We start from the raw sequence: 20,311 nt of genomic DNA on the forward strand, positions 1-20,311 counted from the left end.
TAAAATATGCCAATATTAGAAGAAACACAGGTGATAGTATTTTATTATAGACAAATTTTCATAACTTTCAAATTGAAGGATTTGCAAGTTTCAGTAATACGTTATTGCTTTTGTAAACTCGTGTATTTGTCTTGGACCAGAGGGGAGGTGCGCTTAAGAAAGGACCAAATGCCAAAGCACTGCAAGTCATGAAACAAACATTACCTTATAATGCAACAGACCTTGAGTGGGATGCAGGTCATAAAACCAATGTCCAGCAGTGTTACTGCTATTGTGGAGGACCTGGAGAGTGAGTAAATAGATACTGTAAGAATGTCTGTCTGTCATACAGTTGATCCTGTAGACTTGTGAATGTCTTTGTTTCTCTTGCATGTAGATACTAAACACAGTGCAAAGTGGCATTTTCAATTTTTTTGTAATGTCTTTCCTTCTCCCATCAGATCTTTTGTTTTAATCTTGTCATGTGACCATCACATAACATTACAGTCCATTTTACAAGCAGGAACTTCTTTTGCATTGCTACTCTTAATGTTTTGGGATTTGATGGATTTTTTTTTTTTTTTTAATCTTGCAATTTTAGGCAGTGTATCTCTATCACTAGTCACAAATATAAATGTATTTAGGATTAGTCTATTAAATTTTGTTGAAATAGACAGCTGATTCTACTGCAGTATCATACCCTGGATTGCAGTTCCTGGCGGGGGCGGGGGGGACTTTTTTCCCCTTGTGACATTAGAGTCCTCTGCTGGTTCTTTCCCTAAAAGAAAGGGAACAAGTGAACTTCTTAAGTAGACAGAGATAAATACTCTGGTGTCTGCATGGATGAGTAAATAGATAAAATAGCACTGGAGTCAAGAGTCTCACAAAGAAGTGAAGCTCTTGAGTTTATGTTTGCAGAACAGAGCTCTAGTTTGAGAATTTTGCAGACTTGGACAAACATTGCCTTCAATGTTGCATGGTTCCTTTTATCAAGGGAGAGCTGAAAAAGGAAAATGAAAATAAACCTCTGTAAACTGAGGTTTGTTTTAAGGATTTGAGTAGTCCAGTCCTCAGAACAAATGTTCTGACTTAAGGCAGCTGGAAAATAACAAGGAAGTGAATCCAGTATGCAAGAAGAAGCTTATATGGTTACTGAATTCTTATTAGAGATAATAAAAATATGGTTTTCATAGGAAATTAAGCTTTATTTTTTTCATTTATTAACTTAGTTCATCCTTTAATAGACAATCTTTTATTATTCTTAGTCACTACTTTTCTAGTAATGATTCATGGTGGAGCTAAATGTTTCTGAAATATCCTTTCAGATGACTGTCAGGGTCAGAAGACCCCTTGCTACTTAATTTAAACATAATGAAGAACAAAAATAAGGAAGAACAATTGCCAGTGACTTTTTTAACACATTTTTCTTTCTGTTGTTGAAGCTGGTATCTAAAGATGTTGCAGTGCTGCAAATGTAAGCAGTGGTTTCATGAGGCTTGTGTGCAGTGCCTCCAAAAGCCAATGCTTTTTGGTGACAGGTAAGAAAATGAAGCTGTACTTCATGGTTGCCTTTATTTAAAATATGGGGATCTCCCATATGAACTTTTATTAGGGTATCCATAATACAACACTGCTTTCCAAAAATGGGGTGAGTTTTGGATAGATCATACAAGCTAAAGCATGTGTTCAGCTGCCAGGAAAATGCAGTTCATCTCAGTTCAGTGGAGTGGGTTGTGGATGGTTGAAGTCAAATTGCTACTGACCTCACTTTATGCCGAAGTCTATTATACTACGGGTGCTGTCTAGTAGGAGATTGCAAGCTTCAAATCAGACTGCTTTAGTGGGTCTGAAAGTTGGATAAGGGCTTTCAGGTTCACACTGTATAGGTGACCAATGTCTCATATGGAACAGACACCATGCTCCAAGGTAGGTTGCCATTGTGTACATGTGGTAGTAGTTTCTTGTACTAACAGCATAGGGAACTGGAGAAAGCCGGAAGGATTGTTACACTGAGGGGAGCTGAATACATCCTCTGTTGATATGTGATGAGTCAGGAAAAAAGAAAATAAGAGTGCTAGTCTGGGCTTTTGTTTTAAGAGGAACTTGGAGTAGTTGGAGCAGATGAGAAAACTGGAGAAGCAAATCAAGTAGTATCTCATTTGTTATCAGTTATACTTTCCTTTAGCTGTTGGTTGTGCTGGAATGTTTGTATGGAGGAACCGAGTTAGGACCTAGGAATGCATGGGTCCTTTAAGTGTATGCTTACACTGATGCATGGGTTTCTGCATGAGAGAATGGGGTGGGAACACTTCAGAACATTTCACAGGCATAGTCACAGGCTGAGGGACTTCCTTGGGGAGTATGAAACAGTGGTACCAGGATACAATTGATCAAGTACCTTATCTGGTAGGTACCAGTAGAGATTTTAGAAGTTAATGAAGGAAGGTGGAAGATGAAGGGACTCTCAAATATCATATGGCTGGGTTTCTAGCCTGCATAACTCATTTTTGCATAACTAGGGTGTTAAACATGAAGAGTGTGTGTACAGACACTCACCACCCAGACACATGTATATCTGTATATTTATATATTTTTAGGTTTTATACATTCATTTGCTCAGTTTGCAGTTCTGGACCAGAATACCTCAAACGTTTACCCTTGAGATGGTATGTATGAATTAAAACCAGGAATTTAATACATGCTCTGAATTTCTCTTTGGTGTTTTGGTCCTCCTTGCAAAAAAGGAAATCCACTTGATGTCTTGTTGTTTCCTGAGTTGCTCTTACTGCTTGTACTAACAGGGACATCTTTTCTTCTAAGTTAATCCTTAAATGTAGAGATATATTACAATTGCATGCTTTTGGGTTTATTCCTGGGATGGTTCAGTGAAGTAGTGAGCAACTACTCACTTGTATATGTGAAGACTGAGATCTGAACAAAATCTTTTTTGCAGTCTTAGGATCCTAACGTCAGATAAGCCAAATGTAATGATTACTGGAGTACACATCTGTACACATAATAGTTTCCCCGATGAGACTTAATGGTTAATTGTAGTTTGAAATCTTTGAACTAACCCGTATTACAAATTATACTCAGTCTTGTGGATATATATGCTAACAAATACATGGTGGAAATAACTTGTTAAATGCTAATTCACCAGAATACTTGCATGAGCTCAGAATCTATAGATTCAAGTATAAATTTGGACTTACTTAACTATCTTGTGGTTTAAACCAGTTTTGGAGTTTAAAAAAACATGATCACAGTGAGATGAGGCAGAGATTAAAGTAAGATTCAAAGCAGAATGAATCACTTGAAGAGAAATGACAGGAAATTTCATAATGTTGTTCCCTGTATTGAGTGTTTAAGTTGTGCTTTGTGTTCCTCTGTCTATATCATGCTAGTATCTTCTCTAAGAAATTTTCAAAAGAAAAGCAGTTGGAAGAAAAAGAGTCTTTATTCCTGTCTTTTATTCCAATATTTCTGAACTCTAGGGTAGATATAGCACATCTATGCCTTTACAACCTAAGTGTTATTCATAAGAAGAAATACTTTGACTCAGAGCTTGAACTCATGGCCTACATTAATGAAAACTGGGATAGATTGCATCCTGGTGAGGTAAGTCATTGGAATACTTTCTTGGTTTTCCTCACAGTGCAATATATATGTCCTGAATGTTAGTGACCTATGAACTTTTTCATTCTGGATGTTGAATCCTTTATTATCAATCTAGTAATCCCAAATAATGAGGAGATAATCTTTAATTTTCTCTCAGAAATAGAATGATTTTAAGTACTGTGTGCTTTTTATGTGCTGTAAAATTTCTAAAATGATCCATGTAAATTATTTTATTATTTGAATGGTAACTTAATACTTGACAACCTAATTGCGCATATATATATATATACACACATATAATTCCTACTTCTTGGATAGTTTTGTGCAAAGACCAGGAAATCTGTTTTGAAGGTGTAACACATAACAAAATATTGTACATGAACATCTAATTTCCTCTTTTCTCGCTCTTCCAAGTATGGGGGTAATCAGTTTGTGTCCAGCTCTGAAGATTATCTGGATCCTTTTCCAGTCTGATTCTGCTACTTGTCAAGGCATCTTTTGTTTTTCAATCACTACTATATTAGTTGTTTCTCCAGCTATTTGATTTACTGTGCAGTTATTTTAGCATTAAAGGAAATCTGTTTCTTCAAGCAGACTGACTTCATATTTAACAAAGAGGAACAGTATAGGTAGTTGTTTCTGCATTCAAGTTTGCATGCAAAATTTATGTCTAAATTCAAATTGCCAAGCTGCTTAGTAGAGTATGCACTTTGTGCATGGAAATTTAGTGTTGTGAAGTTAAATGCAGGAGGCATAGAACTGGGCTCAAATTTTCTTATGAGTGCATCCCACTTTTATACTTCTCAGGAAAATTCATACATTTGTAATCCATTTCTACTAGCAGACACAATTTAAGAAATCAAATGTGTGTTCTTGGTCCTATCAAGTCTCAAGGTTTAACTAAAAAAAGGCTGAACAAAATGCAGTTCTCATATCATCCTTTCAATAGAATGAGATGTTCTGGCTGTCTTGGCTGTCTACAGTCTGGCAATTACATAAGCAGTGTTTAATTTTGACTACAGTTTCTTAGTGTTGAGGTAAATGTAGAAGACACTAATGTGTTCTTATTTCACATACAAAAATTTACTCTGGATTTCATAAAATTTCATGTCAGAATGGTGGTCAGAGCAGCTATGGTGGTGGTGAATGGAGCTATCTAGCTGCTGTTGACTTGGAGCACATATGCCATTTTGAAGAAATTGAAAGGCTACAGTCCTCATTGTGCTGCTCTTTCCCTTTATGCTCTCAATCAGTCCACGCTCAAGCTATGTGAAAACCACATAATTAAGGGAGGGGAGGAAGGAGAGGGTAGACAAGGAAACTCACCTCTTTAAGTGATACGCTCAGTTCTTTAATTGATATTTCTACACCTTAAAGGAAACTACTTTTAAGTCTGAAGATTCATTTCTGAAGGGGGTAGATTTTGGAATAATTACATAAACACTGAGTTGAGGAAATCTTCAAGACTTTATTCTGAAAAGATTTTAAATATCACTCAGTAAGTTGGGAAAAATTGTTTTGAGAGATCGGAGGGAAATGTACTTTACTACTTTGGTTCACCTAGTTTGTTCATTAAACAAATTAGTTGTAAAATTAATACCTACAATATAATGGTTTTAAGGTTTTGGTTTTTTTGGTTTTTTTTTTTTAATACTCCGAACTTGTCACTGTTAGAAATGACACCTCGGTTTCTTTCTCTAGCTGCTTATAATTGATTAAGAGGAAAAGTATTTTAGCCATAGTCAGATAGGAATAAGTGGTGGAATTATCAGAACTCCTGAGTCAATTGTTTAGCATCTTGTTATTTAGGATGCAAGAAACATGGCAGTTTTCTATAGTTAAGTGCTGCAGAGATGCAAGACCTTTGGATAGGGATGGATTGTACTGAATGCCTATGGTAAAGATGTGTGAAAACAGTTCTTAATTTCTTTGGCTGAAGTTGGTTGAATAACTCAACTTTGTTAGTCAGGTAGGTGGTGAATCTTGGCCCAGATTGGGCTAAAAGGTTGGCTTTTATATTTACTCATTGATTTAGCTGTTAGCACATTCAATCCTTCGAGCACTTCTGTCTGAAATAGTCAGAATTGTGGTTTTTTGGAAGTACTTGAAGGTGGTGGGTTTGGGGTTGTTTTTTTTTTTTGAGCTGCAAATGTTGTACAGTCTGCTGTGTTGTATTTATACTAATAGTAAAACTTACAAACTGTAGAACTCAAAGATAAACTTACTGCAGAGCCAATTGGATATAAGTTCTGGAACATTTTGTGTGGTGACTGGAAATATGGTACCTTCATTGGAATTTAAAAATAGCTGTCTAAACATAAAAATAATCTTATTTTAAATTCGATTACATAAATGTTGTGTCTAATTCTTCAGAGTCACCACCATACTTGCTCTGCTGTGTCTTTAATTCTTATATATGCCGTTTTTCAGAGAGAAGACTCCAGTGTTTTGGTAGCTTGATAGGGACTTCAGGCTTTGGTGTAAGAACGGGTCTGAGCAAAAGGGGCATGAAATGGATTTACTGTTTGGTTGGGTTTTTTTTTTTTTTCTTTCTTTCCCTATACTTTAACTTTTCTGGGCCTTATCCCTTTTTTGTATCTCATTGACTGATGTTGGCAAAAATGGGAATTGGATCCTGTGACAAGATTTGGTTAAAATGATCACCAATAAAATAACTTAAGTGTCAGTAATAGTTATATTCTGTTTGCAATCTCAATTAATTTGGACATATAATGCCACAGAAGAGTTCTTGTTAGCAGTTTTGGGAGAGCAAGCTAGTATTACGTTCTTTCAGTAAACTAAAATTCCTTGAGACATTTTTCCTGCACTTTGTACAAGTAAAACCCAAATTCTTTGGCCTTGATGCTGACATCAGTTCTGTGGGTGTAGGTTACGATGTATGGGATAATGATTAGTATCCTTTGGGGTTTGGTGGTTTCTACAGCTAGTACTTCATAGATGTACTTCACATCCAGTTCTGTAGTTACAGTGACACAAAGTAACTGCAATCTTTCTATTACTAAAGAATTTGATAGGTTAAATGATTTCTTAATACTTCACAGCTGGCAGATACACCAAAATCTGAAAGATATGAGCATGTACTGGAGGCATTGAATGATTACAAGACCATGTAAGTTATTGTTACTTTTTGTTTTGAATGTGGCTTGCCTGTTTAAGCTGGTGTAGATTACAGTGCTCAGTCTATCTGATAATCAGTTTGCCTGGAGATAACTCGTGAAATTTTAAATACTGTTTCTGTTTCAAACTGTAACCTAACTATTTGAGTGTAACCCAGATAATGAGAAAATTGTTTCAACTTCCACTCTTTCCACTTCACATCCTGTCATGTATGTGAAAGTGAGGATTGTGTTAGTGGAAAGAGAGGGATAAAATAACATTAGAATGAATAGTCTCACGTGTATAGTTTTGTTTTCTATGTATACTTTTACTATAAAAGTTGCTTTCTCTGGGGTCAGAATTTTAACAATTAATTTAAAATCATCTAGGTTTATGTCTGGAAAAGAAATAAAGAAAAAGAAACACTTGTTTGGCTTGAGAATTCGTGTTCCTCCTGTGCCACCAAATGCTGCTTTAAAGGCTGAGAAAGAACCAGAAGGAACTTCTCATGAGTTCAAAATTAAGGGCAGAAAATCATCTAAGCCAATCCCTGATGTGAGGTAAAATGACGCAGTCATTCTAGCAATGTTGTGGTAAATCGGGCTACTTCGGTTATATTTCTGGGGCCTACAAGAAGGACCTTTACATTGTAGAATGTATTTATTTTAAAGTAACTCTAGAGATGGGCTATTTGTGAGAAAAAGGTCTTTAAGGAAATTTTATTAGCTTTCTATTACCAAACCAAGCAAATATGTAGTAGCAAGAACAATAGGAAATATCCAAGTTTGCTGTCATTTAGCAAATAGAGTCTCTTGCATTTCAGGAGCTTTTATGCAGTAATCTAAATAAAATTCTAGATAGGAAGTATGATGTCAAGTTGTAACTTGTGTTAGTGAGTGTGCCCTCTTTTTTTATCAAGTGTGATCCTGTGAATAAGCAACACCTAACTCTGGTTCATTCCTCTTCAATGCTGGGAAATCAGTAATGTCACTAGAAAGATCTTGTATCTGTTAATGTTATTCTAGAAGCAAAAATGTGTAGCTTTGTACCTGACAAATTTTATTTATCAGAATGACCTCTTAGTGCATAGAAATCTAATCATGTATTCATTGCCAAACAAAAAAAAAATTAACTTTAGATGATCTTCAGTAATGCAGAACAAAATATCAATTTTCTTCTAGGGAATTAAGTAATGGTATAGAAAGAAAGGGGAAGAAAAAGTCAGTAGGTCGTCCACCTGGTCCCTATACAAGAAAAATGATACACAAGACTCCAGAGTCGTCTCCTCTGGTAAGGTTTTGGATATTCTCCCTTGCCCATTCCACTTTTCCCTGTAACTGGATTATAATTTTTGAGGAAAACCGTAACCAGTTAATGTGAATCATGGTATTTCCCCATTTGCCCTCAAACAAAGTTGATACAGCAGTTACATTACATTTGAAGTACTTTTTCTTTGTTTTCTTTTCCCCCCTTAGGATAGTGAACCAGTTCCAGTGATAGAGAACCCAACCTTGGAATTACCCTGCACTGTTGGGTAAATTAAAAAACCCAAACCCCCTAAAAAATACTGTATTATAATATCATGTAATTTATCTGTTTGCTTCTGAAATGTCAGCTCAGTTTTTACTATCTTATTTTCATTACATGGCAACTCTGTTATCGTGCATCTCAGGAAATCTGATGGAACTGCACATTCATCCAATACCTCAGATGTGGAATCCACAGGTGCTGCCAGTATGAAAGAAACTACCTCATCTAGCATTTCCAGACATTATAGGTAGTTATTCCATTACTCTCTGTGCTCTAAAGATCAATATTTGCAATATATTAATTTCAGTAGAACTTTCTGAAAGAGGGATGGAAAACAATTGGCTCAGCCATACTGCACCCTTAATAAACAGAAGTTGCAGGGATCCTAAAAGATACCTTGGCTGATGTATTATATGTAATGTTCTACATCAGGTGGCTTAAAACCTGAGGTTTTGTTATACTTCCAGTCCATTCTGAATCTTTTGGCTAACTTTCATGAAATCTGATGCAGGTAGTTCCATGAAGATAGATGCTTGGATGAGAGAGGCCCAAACCAGCAACCCCCGTTCACAGAAAGGCAGGAAATTTTCTAATCGTCTGTGGCCTGGGCATTGCCAGTGCTATTTTTTGGTGGTGTTTTTTGCCCTTGTTTTCTTTTTTGTTGAAGCTTTAGCACAAGAACTGTAGAAGATAAGGTGGGAGGTTGACTTAAGCTTATGAGACAGCTGTAGTAGATGTGAGATGGAGGTAAGGGTACTGCAGAACTCGTGGGAGAATAAATAAAGAAGAACTGAGGATATTGCAAAGGGGTATAACATTGAGGATGTGGTGACTCACTGAGATTTGGAGTAATGGGCAATGGAGACTGGATAGAGCTATGAGTTGCACAAGGAAATCTAAGTAAATGGGACAAAAAACTAGTTTTTACTAGTTCTACTTACCATGCACAGGGTGAGGTTTTTGTGCTCACTCACTACTGTTTTGTTGTTGTTAAATTAGATTTACTGAAAAGAATTAAACTCCATAAATGCTTCCTGAGTTTAGCCTTCTAATAAAAGCCACAAAAGAGCTGATGCATACCCATAATTAATTTTAGCAGCTGTTGTTTTTGTATGTTTGTGTATTGGTGTTAAAGAACAGTAAGTATGCTGCAATTTTACTACAGTCCACAGATCATGAAAAATTTTTGGCACAGTCTTCATAAATAAATTATTAACTACAATTGACTTTTCTGGAAATAAATTGTTACTTAAACTTTTCCCTCTCAAGTTCAGGAAACACAAATTTGTCTTTTATTGAGATACATGGATCCTCAGTCTACTTATTGTCTTCTCTGTTTTGTGCTGTCAAGGGCGCTCATGATTCGTTTTTGTGTACATTACTGCTACAAACAGTCCATCTTCAAATCCTCTTGTTTAACTTTAGGACTTCTGAAATTGCTACCTGCGGACTTACTTTAGTAGTAGTCACTGTTTTGTATTTCTGCCCTTTATTCCATTCTTTTAAAAGTTAAAAATATGCAAATTTGAAGTTCTGTTTTTCATGTTAAAAGATGTGCTTTTTTTTTCCTTAGTGTGTTACATAGTGGTCTTGAACATTAAAGTTCAAATACCAGTTAATTTAGGACTTTATCAAGTAAGTTTTAGTATGCATAAATTATAGAGGTTTTTTTTACATAAGTATTTATATCTTGGACACTTTAATATTTGGGTGATGGCTTATTCTTGCATATTGTCAGCAGCTTCCTTTTTTCATTACCAGACGTAAATCTGAGTTTTGGATATACATACTTTTCTGGCCATGTGTAATAAACCTTTAGAAAGTCATGTATGCTCTAGAAAGTAGTGATGTAAAATAGATTGTTATAATATCTTTGTTCATATTTCAGAGTTTGAACTGAGAGAAATTCAGCTTGAAAACATTTGGCTACAATGTTTTGTTACATTAGTACATTTTACCTTCTGTAAATCACTCTTATTTTGCAAGTGCCATACTTATAGTCATCTATCTGTAGGCAACATCTATTTTTATTAGTGAAAAATAGACAAGAAAAAGTTATGGGTTGCATAGAAATAACTGATGACAAAACATACAATTTACAAAAGTTTTTTAGAGTTAATGCTGTGATTTCTTTTTTGCTTGTTCAATAGTTTATCTGACTCGAGAAAAAGGACTCGTACAGGAAGAACTTGGCCTGCTGCAATACCACATTTGAGAAGAAGAGGTCGCTTTCCACGGAAAGCTCTCCAGACTCAAAACTCAGAAATTGTAAAAGATGATGAGAGCAAGGAAGATTACCAGTATGATGAACTCAATACAGAGATACTTAACAACTTAGCAGATCAGGAGTTACAGCTCAATCATCTGAAGAACTCGATTACTAGCTATTTTGGTGCAGCAGGTAGAATAGCTTGTGGGGAGAAATACCGTATTTTGGCTCGTCGGGTGACACTTGATGGAAAGGTGCAGTATCTTGTGGAGTGGGAAGGAGCAACTGCATCCTGACTGTAGGACTGAACATTATGTTCACTGCACTGTCATATGTAAGTACAGTTCATAATGCAGAGCCTCGAGAGAAACGTGTCTTTAAATGTGTTTCTGAAAAAAACAAAACAAAACCAGTTTAGCCTTAACATGTAATTGTTACCATTACAGCTCTTGTGATAAAGACTTATCTTTTTAAAATCTGATCTGAAACTTAAATTTTTTAATCTAAACATTGTTAGATTGTTTTAGGTTGGGATATTTTGGGTTGCAATTGCTTAAAAATGTGCATGGTGTTTAAAAAAAAAAAGAAAAAAGTTTTCTAGAGAACATTCCATGGATACAGTTATTGTGATTTAGAGAAAATACTATGTAGATAGCACAAATTTTGAGAAATTTCGGTTTGTTTTCTTACCCAAATGTTTGCAGAAATGTATTTCTATTTCAATACTTTCTAGATTTCATAAGTGCAGTGTATATAATGCCTACTGATGACTGTAAAATACTGAAGTTTTCTTTCAAAGTGTAAAAAAAAAAAAAGAAAAAAAAAGAAAAAAAAGAAAAATATATTGAGCCTGTAAATTGCTCTGTGACCAGACTTCATTGTCTTCTTAATATATTCTTTGTGTGTATGTGTGTGTGCGTGCATGTGTGTGCATATATACATGTGTATATAAGCGCACACATACTTGTGTGTGTGAGTATATATGTGTGATTGTGACCTATGCAATACAAATTATGGGATCGGGCAGCTTCTGAGAATACATCCCATAATTCTTTTTTCAGGAATAGTTGCCAGTATTTACACAGCAGCATTTCTTCTCAGGCTTATTGGGTGCTGTTGCTTTCTATGTACTAAGGAAAAGTGTCAAACCAGTGCAGTGTGTTCTGGCAATGGGTGCAGTCATTGATGTTCATATGCTCTAGGTTATATGTGCCATTGTTTTCCATGTGAATTAACTGTTAAATAATGCAGGATCTGAACATTTTGAAATTAACTCCGCTAGAAGTAACAATTTGGAAGTTCTTGTGGCACTCTGATTGTAAATTCTGTGTCCCAGTTATAAACTAAGTTGACAGCAGTCGCACACCAGATTCCTACATATCTGTAGAAACAGTCGTATTTTCATAAATGTAATATGAGCAAAGTGTATTATTGCACAGGGTCAACAAACAGTTTGTTGCCATTTGAAGTAACGTTACTGATTTTATTACAACATTACCTCTTTTGTTCTTATGAAATGCACCAAGTTTTAAATAGATAAGTTGATTTTACTTGTTTAAAAGAAAAGTCTCTTGCCAGTATTGGGCATTTTCTTTGTCTGCTACTTTTGAGGGGGTTTTAGCCAAAGAGTAAACAGAAGAATACTTTTACTTCGGTGGTTACTCAGTGTACTGCATAAGGTTAGTTTTCTTACTAGCTTAGGGTTTGCCACCAAACTAAAACAATGTAACATTTACAAATGACAAAGTGTTTTAAAGTGTACTGCTTGGGTTAGTACTTACTCCTGTACTTGATTATTTGACTTTCTTTTTCTGCTCATCTTGAACATCTTGAAAAGGTGAATTTTTTTTTTTAAATACTTGTTTCCCCCCCCCTTTATTTTCCTTTTATTTTATTTTTCCCCTGTCACCTTATAGCCAAAGGAAGCAGAGAAAGCTTTTTATCCTGTGCTTGGCTTATGGCTGGCCAGGTAATAGTAGCTTTATAAAAACGCTAATTAAAAACTGCCACTTCTGTTTACCTTCACTAAAATGTGTGTTTTTTTTCTCACACCCTCAGCTATTAATTTAATGTTGCCTTGCCTATAGCTGCAATATTTTGATAACACAGCAACTTCATGTTAATTTTTGAATGTTTGTATCTTGGGATAATGCAACTGTAAAGCCTTTGTAACTTTACCCACACCATCTGTACCTGTCTCTATTGTTTCACTTTATCCAAGTCCTTTAATTCTAACTGAACACCAGCAGTATTTTTTCGTAAAGCTTCATTTAAAGATAAATATTGGAATGTACTTGGGGACTTTAGTGAAGGGGGAGAAAATATTTGTCATATAAGCTGTCAATAAGCTGTCCGTAGACTTAACTATTGTGAATGTTGTTTCATTTTATGGTGGTTGACTTGACTCTGATGTTCAGTTTGTATTTTTGGAATTGCTTTTTTCTTAGAATTAAAAGACCGACATTAAATGTGTGTATTTTTTGAGAGAGAAGAACGAGTTTTGATTCTGTATTCTTGTGAAGTATGTACTTGGTGGCATCCTCCCATCTGTTGTTTCTCTAACTTTGCTGTTGCTGTCCTGGAGGCACTTGCCCTGCACACAAACACTAACTAGTGTTCCACTTACGGTTGAGGGATGCTTGGCTACAAGAGGTCATGTATTGGGAAATGCTGCAATAGTGTTGATGAAGATACAGCTAGAGTAGCGATTAAAGCACACCTACAAATGCCTTTCTCATTGTATGTGAATTTCACTGCATGTAGTAATGGAGTCTCTAAAGGAAAAATACAAATGTTGCTGTATGTAATAGTTTCATTTTGGTATGACTTGATCATTATGTGTATGCATGTGTGTAAATATATGTAATTCAACCTTGCTGTGGTCACTGATTTAGAACCATTTCTATGTGTATCAGATTTAATATTTTTCCATCGTGTATTATTCGTATTGCTGTAGTATTTAGGAAGGTGAAATCTCTCTTGAGGCCATTCTAACAATGTAGGCATTACATGAGCATGACAGCAAAGAAATAGTACATGACTGGTCAGAAATGTAAAATAATTGTCATGGGAAGCTACTTGTCAAACCGTTGTTCTCAACAAAAACTTCAAGAGGAATTTTGAATAAAATCTGCTTTTCTATGCATAACAGGCATTTTGAGTAAGATTATAAAGGAATTTTGAAAAGTGTCTCAGCTTGGTGTGGGAAATGAAGGTCAGTATTTCGATTAAACATGAAGACAAATAAGAGGCCTTGAAGGTGCAGACAAGCAGTTCAGGGAGTAGGGGAAAAGATAAGTGGGTAAACAAAAATGGGTATGTCTTTGTAATGTCCTACTAAAGTGATCTTTAGTATTATATTTTAAAAGGAAACTGGTGAATTGAGATGGAACATGTCAAGGCTGGAGCCGGAGCAGTAGTCAAAACACAGTGATAAGGACAAACTGGACAGGATTATCAGTTCTGTGCACAGAGGGAAGAGGATGAATCTTGCAAATGCTATGCAGGTAATTTTCAGGCTTTAAATAGCATCATTTCTCTAGTTCCCATCTGCCTGAATGCAAAGTAACACTGCAGTTAAGGGTATGATAGCAGAAAATATTTTCTAGAGATGGAGAAGAGGATTTAGGATGGTAAATTGGGTTTGGCCAATGCTGAATTTAAGCTGATGGCTGAATACACATGTGTCTTTGGACACTTTAAAATAATTGGGAACTGCTAATTCAGCTCATGCCTTCTTTCCTCCCATGCTTTTTCTTCTCTGCTTGTGGTAATGAGCCCAGTATTATAGGTGCACACCTGCACAGGTAAGTGCTGAAGTGTTAGTTTGGGAACTCCTGTTTATTTGGCCACTTGGTGACGAAGCTTGCTTCCTTATTCCCAGTCTTGTGGTGTCCTCCTGTGGGAGAGAAGTGACTGGGAAAAATGATTTCAGGAGAGGCAACATGAGTAATACCTGAAGCATAATTAGGGCTTTGGGGGTGGTGGTGTGTGTCTGGGTCTGCCTTTTTCATGTCTCTCTGGAGAATGCAATCAAGAGTTGTCTCATTAACTGTTAGGAACAGGATTGATATTTTTTAATTTTTTTTCATGAACAGTCATGGGTATCTTTGGTTTTTACTATTCCCTGAAATCCTCCAGCATAATAGAAAAATTACCTTAATTAGTTGTTTAATACCTGGTCCTTTAATGTAATGTTGAAATGAAGATAGACTGTACATAAATGCTCTAAAAATATTTCTGTTTGCACTGTGCTGTACTTACAAACTTCTCTTCTAATTTTGTAGGTATTAGGTGGAGAGTGAAGAAAGGTATCTTGTTTCTATAAACTTGGTACATGCTAAGGGAAGAAAAGGGACTTGTGAGCTGTATGGGTTCCAAGTCTTACTAATTATAGCTATTGATAGCATGAGAGAAGATGATGTAACTCGGATGCTTCTGCTGAAACTTCAGCAGTGCAGGTGTGTTTACTACCATTTATAAATTTCTTATTTTAATAATTTTACTACTGTTTTAGTTACCTTAAACTGTTGGTTTTGACAACAGATTCATACAATAAGGCATAGAGCTTCTGCTCATTTCTGCAACAATTTACAAGTACAATGCTTGCTCATCTCATCATTCCTCCAGTGTGAATAGCGAGTTTCTGTGATACAATACTGCTGGAGCAGGGGGAAAGCATGGAAGAGGGAAGGGCGTAACATAAGCCATTTCTTAGCAGTAACTAAGAATTGTTTGTCTCATGTCTGCACCAAAAGTGGCAAGTTTTACAATTAAAGTCTCAAGAGAATTCCTCTTTAAAATGAGGGAACGCACAGGAATTGTTAGTTTATAAAGACATCGGATACAGCTCAGCAGACTACATGGTTTCAGATTACCTTTTTTAACTGTTGAAGATACTGAATCTTTAGGACAAATTGCTATGGAAATATTTATTTTAAAAATACTTAGAGAGGAAAAATGTGTAATTGCTGTGGCTGGTTGAATAAAATGTTTAGTAAGGTGATCTTACCACTGTACTACATAGTCATAGACTGAGGAGAGTGCTGCAACCTGAAAAACAAGCAGAGCTACGACAAGGAAGTGCTGCACTGCACTGAGATGCAAGGGACTTGTGCTAGTCTACAGGAAGAAGTGAAGGCAGAAGGTGTTATTTTTCATGGTGTGTGCTTCAAGAGACCAGTTAAGGGAACTGCATTTTGGATGGCTGTGTCCAAAAGCGCTTTTGATTATTTTCACTGAACACATACCTTTTTGAGTCAAACCACTGTTCCTTCTACTATTAACTGTCTGATCTGGCAACACAATGTTGTACTGTAGTAGTTTAATTATTTACTTCATCAGTTCAAACACAGTACAAAGAGGAAGTTCCTGTTTCGTTATTTGAACAATGCGGTTAGCAGGCTTCCGGAGAGGCCAGGTTTATTGAGAGTCTTGTGAAGTGATAAACAAGATCGAATTTGTCTTGTGTAGCACTTGACTAAACTGAAAAAACTGCCCCAAAATGTTCAGCTTTCCATCTCAGGATCTTGTGTATATGCTTATGAATAATGTGAAATTATTGTATATTAATAACTAGTATTGGGTTTCTTGATTGCTACACCTTAATAATCTGTGATACTGCTTTCCTGCTTCCCTTTCATTTTTCTCTACATGTTTGATTTTAATGACGATACCTAATGAGAAATGGAAGTACTTAACATTGTGAAATTGTTTAGAGGAAGAAAATGTATGTATTAATGGAAGTACTCAACAGATCACTAGATGTCAGCTGATTTTTGCTGTTGAAGAATACTTTCCGAAATTCACATGACCAATGCAGTGTTGTTAATTGTAAATGCACAAACATGCACATAAGTCAGAACAACTGATCAAGACTAAGTGCCTTCTGTAATATGCTTTCTAAAAATGGTTTGTGAGAACAGATGGTCATTGGGTTAGAGTACTCTAAAGTGTATTTTGAATTCAAATGACTATTTGCTGCTGTCTTTCTGAGCTATCACAACCTTGCAAATTCCCATTATCTATTCCTTGAGGTGTTTCCTCCCACTGTTTTTCTGAAGTGAGAAACTTGGGACTTGTTTTAGTTAATAATGTGTAATGCTCAACTAGACAAACATTTTCCCAAAGTCATGGGTGTTGATTTAATACTAAGGCATCTTGATTTAGGCTAGCCTTTGGTCTTGCTGTCTCTTCTTGGAAAGCAGAAATTCAGTAATACTACTGAGTCTTCACTAGTCTCAGTAGTAATACTGACCCCTGCTATAATTTTGCGCAAGACAATACCTACTGTTCTTCCTAGAATTATTCTTGAAGTTGCCTGCATAACTGGCACTTGCGCTGTTCTTGTGTGTGTAATGAACTCCAGGTGCGATATGGAGTGTAAGTATTAAGGTACAAATATTTGGGGGGGGGAATCCAAGGCTCATATGTGACATGCATCTGAGAGCTTCAAAACTCAGTGTGCTCTATTACAAAGATAAGAGGTTGGTATAATTCTGACCTGACACCTATGCAAATCTTAAGTTATTTCCATTGCTGAAGTTGATTTTGGGCTACACTGAATAAGAACACAATTTAAACACTGCATGAGAGAGAATCACAGAATGGTTTGGACTGGAAAGGACCTTAAGATCACCCCTAGGCAGGGACACCTGAATGCTAGACCATGTTGCTTAAGGCTCTGTCCAGCCTGGGCTTGAATGCTGACAGGGATGGAGCATTTACTTCTTTGAGCAACCTGTGCCAGTGCCTCACCATCCTAAATGAGAAAGGTGCATTGTTAAAGCTTTTGTTACCTCGGTATCAGCATTCATAAATAAAGCTTTCTTCCTTGATTATAAAATTAAGAACACAAATGCAGGTTTCAAGTTAATTTATTGAAAATCAATTAAAATTGGTTTTGCACATTTTTATTCAACATCTGCAGGTCTTAAAACATTTACTTCTGAATAAAAAGTCCATTATGAAAAAAAGTAGATTTATATTCTTTGTAAATTTTATACTATCAAAAGCAATCTGTTCTTCCAAAGCCAAATAAAATCTTGGTTATCTACAAGTCCAAATGCCAAATCCTTCACCTATGATAAACGTATTCCAGCTGCCAAAGTTAAAGCATAGTTAAATTTATTCTGTTTCATTTTCTATAATGAACCTTGCATGGGGGGAAAAGATACAATCAGAGCTCTTGGTTGTAAAATAATGATTTCTTCCAGAGGAACTCTGGTGACAATTATTGTGTTATTTTCCTTCTACCAGAAACTGCATTTTGTAATTTAAGAAGCTGCTGCAGTTCTGTCTTGAGACAGAGAAGCCAGCATTCATGAGCATCTTCAGTTAATACAACATACTATTTTGCTGCTGGATATTTAACCACTATCAGAGGCACAGCAGAGCAGCTGGGGAACCTAATCCCTTGAGGTGCCTTTGGGAAACTTGGCAGAGTTCCTCTGTTGGAAGTCTAAGCTGAAATCTAGAATCTAACAGATAAGAGGTAGGAGTCTTAGTCACAGCTTTGCAGAGCTGGTTCAGCATTTTGTAGATAGTGTGTAGCATCAGACACATGGTAATACAACCAAAGATAAATCTCTTCTATCTAAAGGGGCAGAGACCTAAGGATCTTGTTTGTCTGTCCTGAAGAGACCTGGCAGTTGACTTCAGTGAGCTTTGGCTTACACCCTGATGTAGGTACATGTGGCCTACTGGTAATGGGAGATGTACAGGGAAATGGCAGAAGAGTATTATTTGCCACTATCAGAAAAGAATTTTTTTTCCTAGGCTTTGCCCTGACCATAGAAAGAAGCTTTCCAGTTCCAGGCAGTTTAGAATAGATTGCATCATGTGGAAAAAGAAGATATGCAGAACCCTAAAGGGAAACAGTACTATTTTGGACATAGCTTTGCAAAAAGAAAAGGCGCGCAACCACCTTCAGAGCCCTCTGTAACATGTCCTGTAAGGAATAATACTTTTGCTTATAAAAACTATTTAGAAATATTATTGCTAGGGCCCATGGTCCGAGTGCTGTTTCTGTGTACTGTAGCCCTTGCTAGCATCTGCTTCATTTGAACAAAATGTGTTTTCATGCATTTATTGATCCTGTTTTATCTCCTTAATTTTTGCTAACAAAGTATCAAAGTTGCAATTCTGCTGTTTGTATCCAGATGACCCAACAACAGGCACAATGTAATAACACACTTCTTAAAGTGTTCAAGAAAGTGTTTCTGAAAAACACTTTTGTGAGGAAATAGAAGAAGTCTGAGCAACTTGGTGCACTGTGGAAATGACTGACTTAAATCTCACGCCAGGGGTTTTGGCAAAAATTTTCTGTACCCTGTAACAACCACTTTATCTAGAAATTAAAAATTACTGATTTGAGGACAGCTTTGCCTTTATTAACTAATTCTCCATATTCTGCTGATTATGAATTTTGAAGCCCATACTTAACTGTTCATGTATTTTGTGACTTAAATAAATAGCTAGATGTGAGAAACACTGCCCATATGAACTGAGTGTATATACATAGCTCAAAGACTTCTGAAGGTAAGCAAAAAGGGAAAGGTTAGGGCAACAGCTTTCTGTTTTCATGCCTATGTAAGTCTCCCAATTAATTGCTCCATTAGTCACAGATGTAGTAGACGATAAAAAATAAACTGGCAAATAAGAGGGATTTGCGATTACAAAAAAGAATGTTAATCTTTCCACATATTGTGACACACAGCCCCCTTTATTAAAGGGAAAGAATAATATGAGAAATAATTTCTTGAAAATTATCTATTACATGACAACAACTAAGAGTTTGCAAACCACACTTCAGTGTGTGTGTGTGTGTTTTTGTACCATAACACCTGCCTCTTGAATCTCATATAACAGCCAAAAATGGAAACAGGCTTGTACAACTGAAGACAGAAAGATCTATGAACAGGAATTACACCTATTTTGTCCAATTCTTTCCAACACTGACTCAAGTTCACATTGATGGTGCTTCTTTAAAGTGCTGGTGTTAGTAATCTGTGTATAAAAAGAGTTCTCATTTTGTTCTTGCACTGTTAGCCCGGTGTTTCTCCATGATGCCATTCAACAGAAGCTGAACATTTTTAAAAACACATAAATCAAGATAAATCATAGTAACAACAGACTACTCCAGTGGGCCCCAGTCCTGTAAACACTTAGGCACATACGTAAATTCATTCAAAGTTTAACAGCAAATAAACCCATGTTTAAGTTACCATTTAAAAAGTTTTACATGAATATGGAAAAAGTGGCAGTATTATAGAATCACAGAAGATTTGGGCTTGGGAGACCTTCAAAGCTCATCCAGTACAACCCCCCTGCAATGAGCAGGGAAATCTTCAACTAGAGCAGGTTGCCCAGAACCATATCCAGCCTGCCCTTGAATGTCTCCCAGGGACGGAGCACCCACCACCTCTCTGGGCAACCTGTGCCAGTGCTTTACCACCCTCATTGTAAAAGAGTTTTTCCCCACATCCAGCCTGAATCTCCCTTCTTATAGTTTAAAATCATCACCCCTTGTCCTGATAAAAAGTCTTTCCCACTCTTTCTTACAGGTCCCTTTTAAGAACTCATCAAGGCCACAATAAGGTCTTTCTGGAGTCCTCTCCAGGTTCTACAACCCCAACTCTCTCTTTCCTCACAGGAGAGGTGCTCCATCCCTCTGATGACTCTTGTGTCCCTGCCACAAACCTTATTTAACATTACTTTTCCATATTCACCATGTTATGCATAAGTTAGTTGTTCACAATCATGAACAAATCCTACAAGAAAAACAAAATAGTAGCACTTGGAAAAATGGAAGAATGTGGGGCAAGGCCTTCTGTTTATGGTAAAAACACAAAAAACACA

At 36.3% G+C, this 20,311-nt stretch overlaps 1 protein-coding gene across 5 annotated transcripts in view; it reads left to right on the plus strand.

Annotated features, from left to right (window-relative positions):
• The window catches only part of MTF2 (metal response element binding transcription factor 2), a 34,320-nt gene extending 20,992 nt beyond the window's left edge, over positions 1-13,328 (plus strand). For 4 of the 5 annotated variants that reach the window (XM_062613205.1, XM_062613201.1, XM_062613204.1 and 1 more), the window contains 10 exons: positions 141-289; positions 1,422-1,517; positions 2,577-2,645; positions 3,474-3,597; positions 6,660-6,727; positions 7,104-7,274; positions 7,896-8,004; positions 8,190-8,248; positions 8,387-8,491; positions 10,395-12,019. In XM_062613205.1, the coding sequence (XP_062469189.1) occupies positions 141-289; positions 1,422-1,517; positions 2,577-2,645; positions 3,474-3,597; positions 6,660-6,727; positions 7,104-7,274; positions 7,896-8,004; positions 8,190-8,248; positions 8,387-8,491; positions 10,395-10,749 (1,305 nt within the window). In that variant the 3' untranslated portion in view covers positions 10,750-12,019. Of the gene's footprint in view, positions 1-140; positions 290-1,421; positions 1,518-2,576; positions 2,646-3,473; positions 3,598-6,659; positions 6,728-7,103; positions 7,275-7,895; positions 8,005-8,189; positions 8,249-8,386; positions 8,492-10,394; positions 12,020-12,369 lie in introns of those variants that run through there. The other variant, XM_062613202.1, reaches the window with a different exon arrangement.
• The last annotated feature ends 6,983 nt before the right edge of the window (positions 13,329-20,311 follow it).

This window comes from Pezoporus occidentalis, unplaced genomic scaffold (genome assembly GCF_034315485.1).
Source record: "Pezoporus occidentalis ecotype Australia unplaced genomic scaffold, CSIRO_AGI_Poc_V1 ctg164, whole genome shotgun sequence".
In the NCBI taxonomy this organism is placed as follows: domain Eukaryota; kingdom Metazoa; phylum Chordata; class Aves; order Psittaciformes; family Psittacidae; genus Pezoporus; species Pezoporus occidentalis.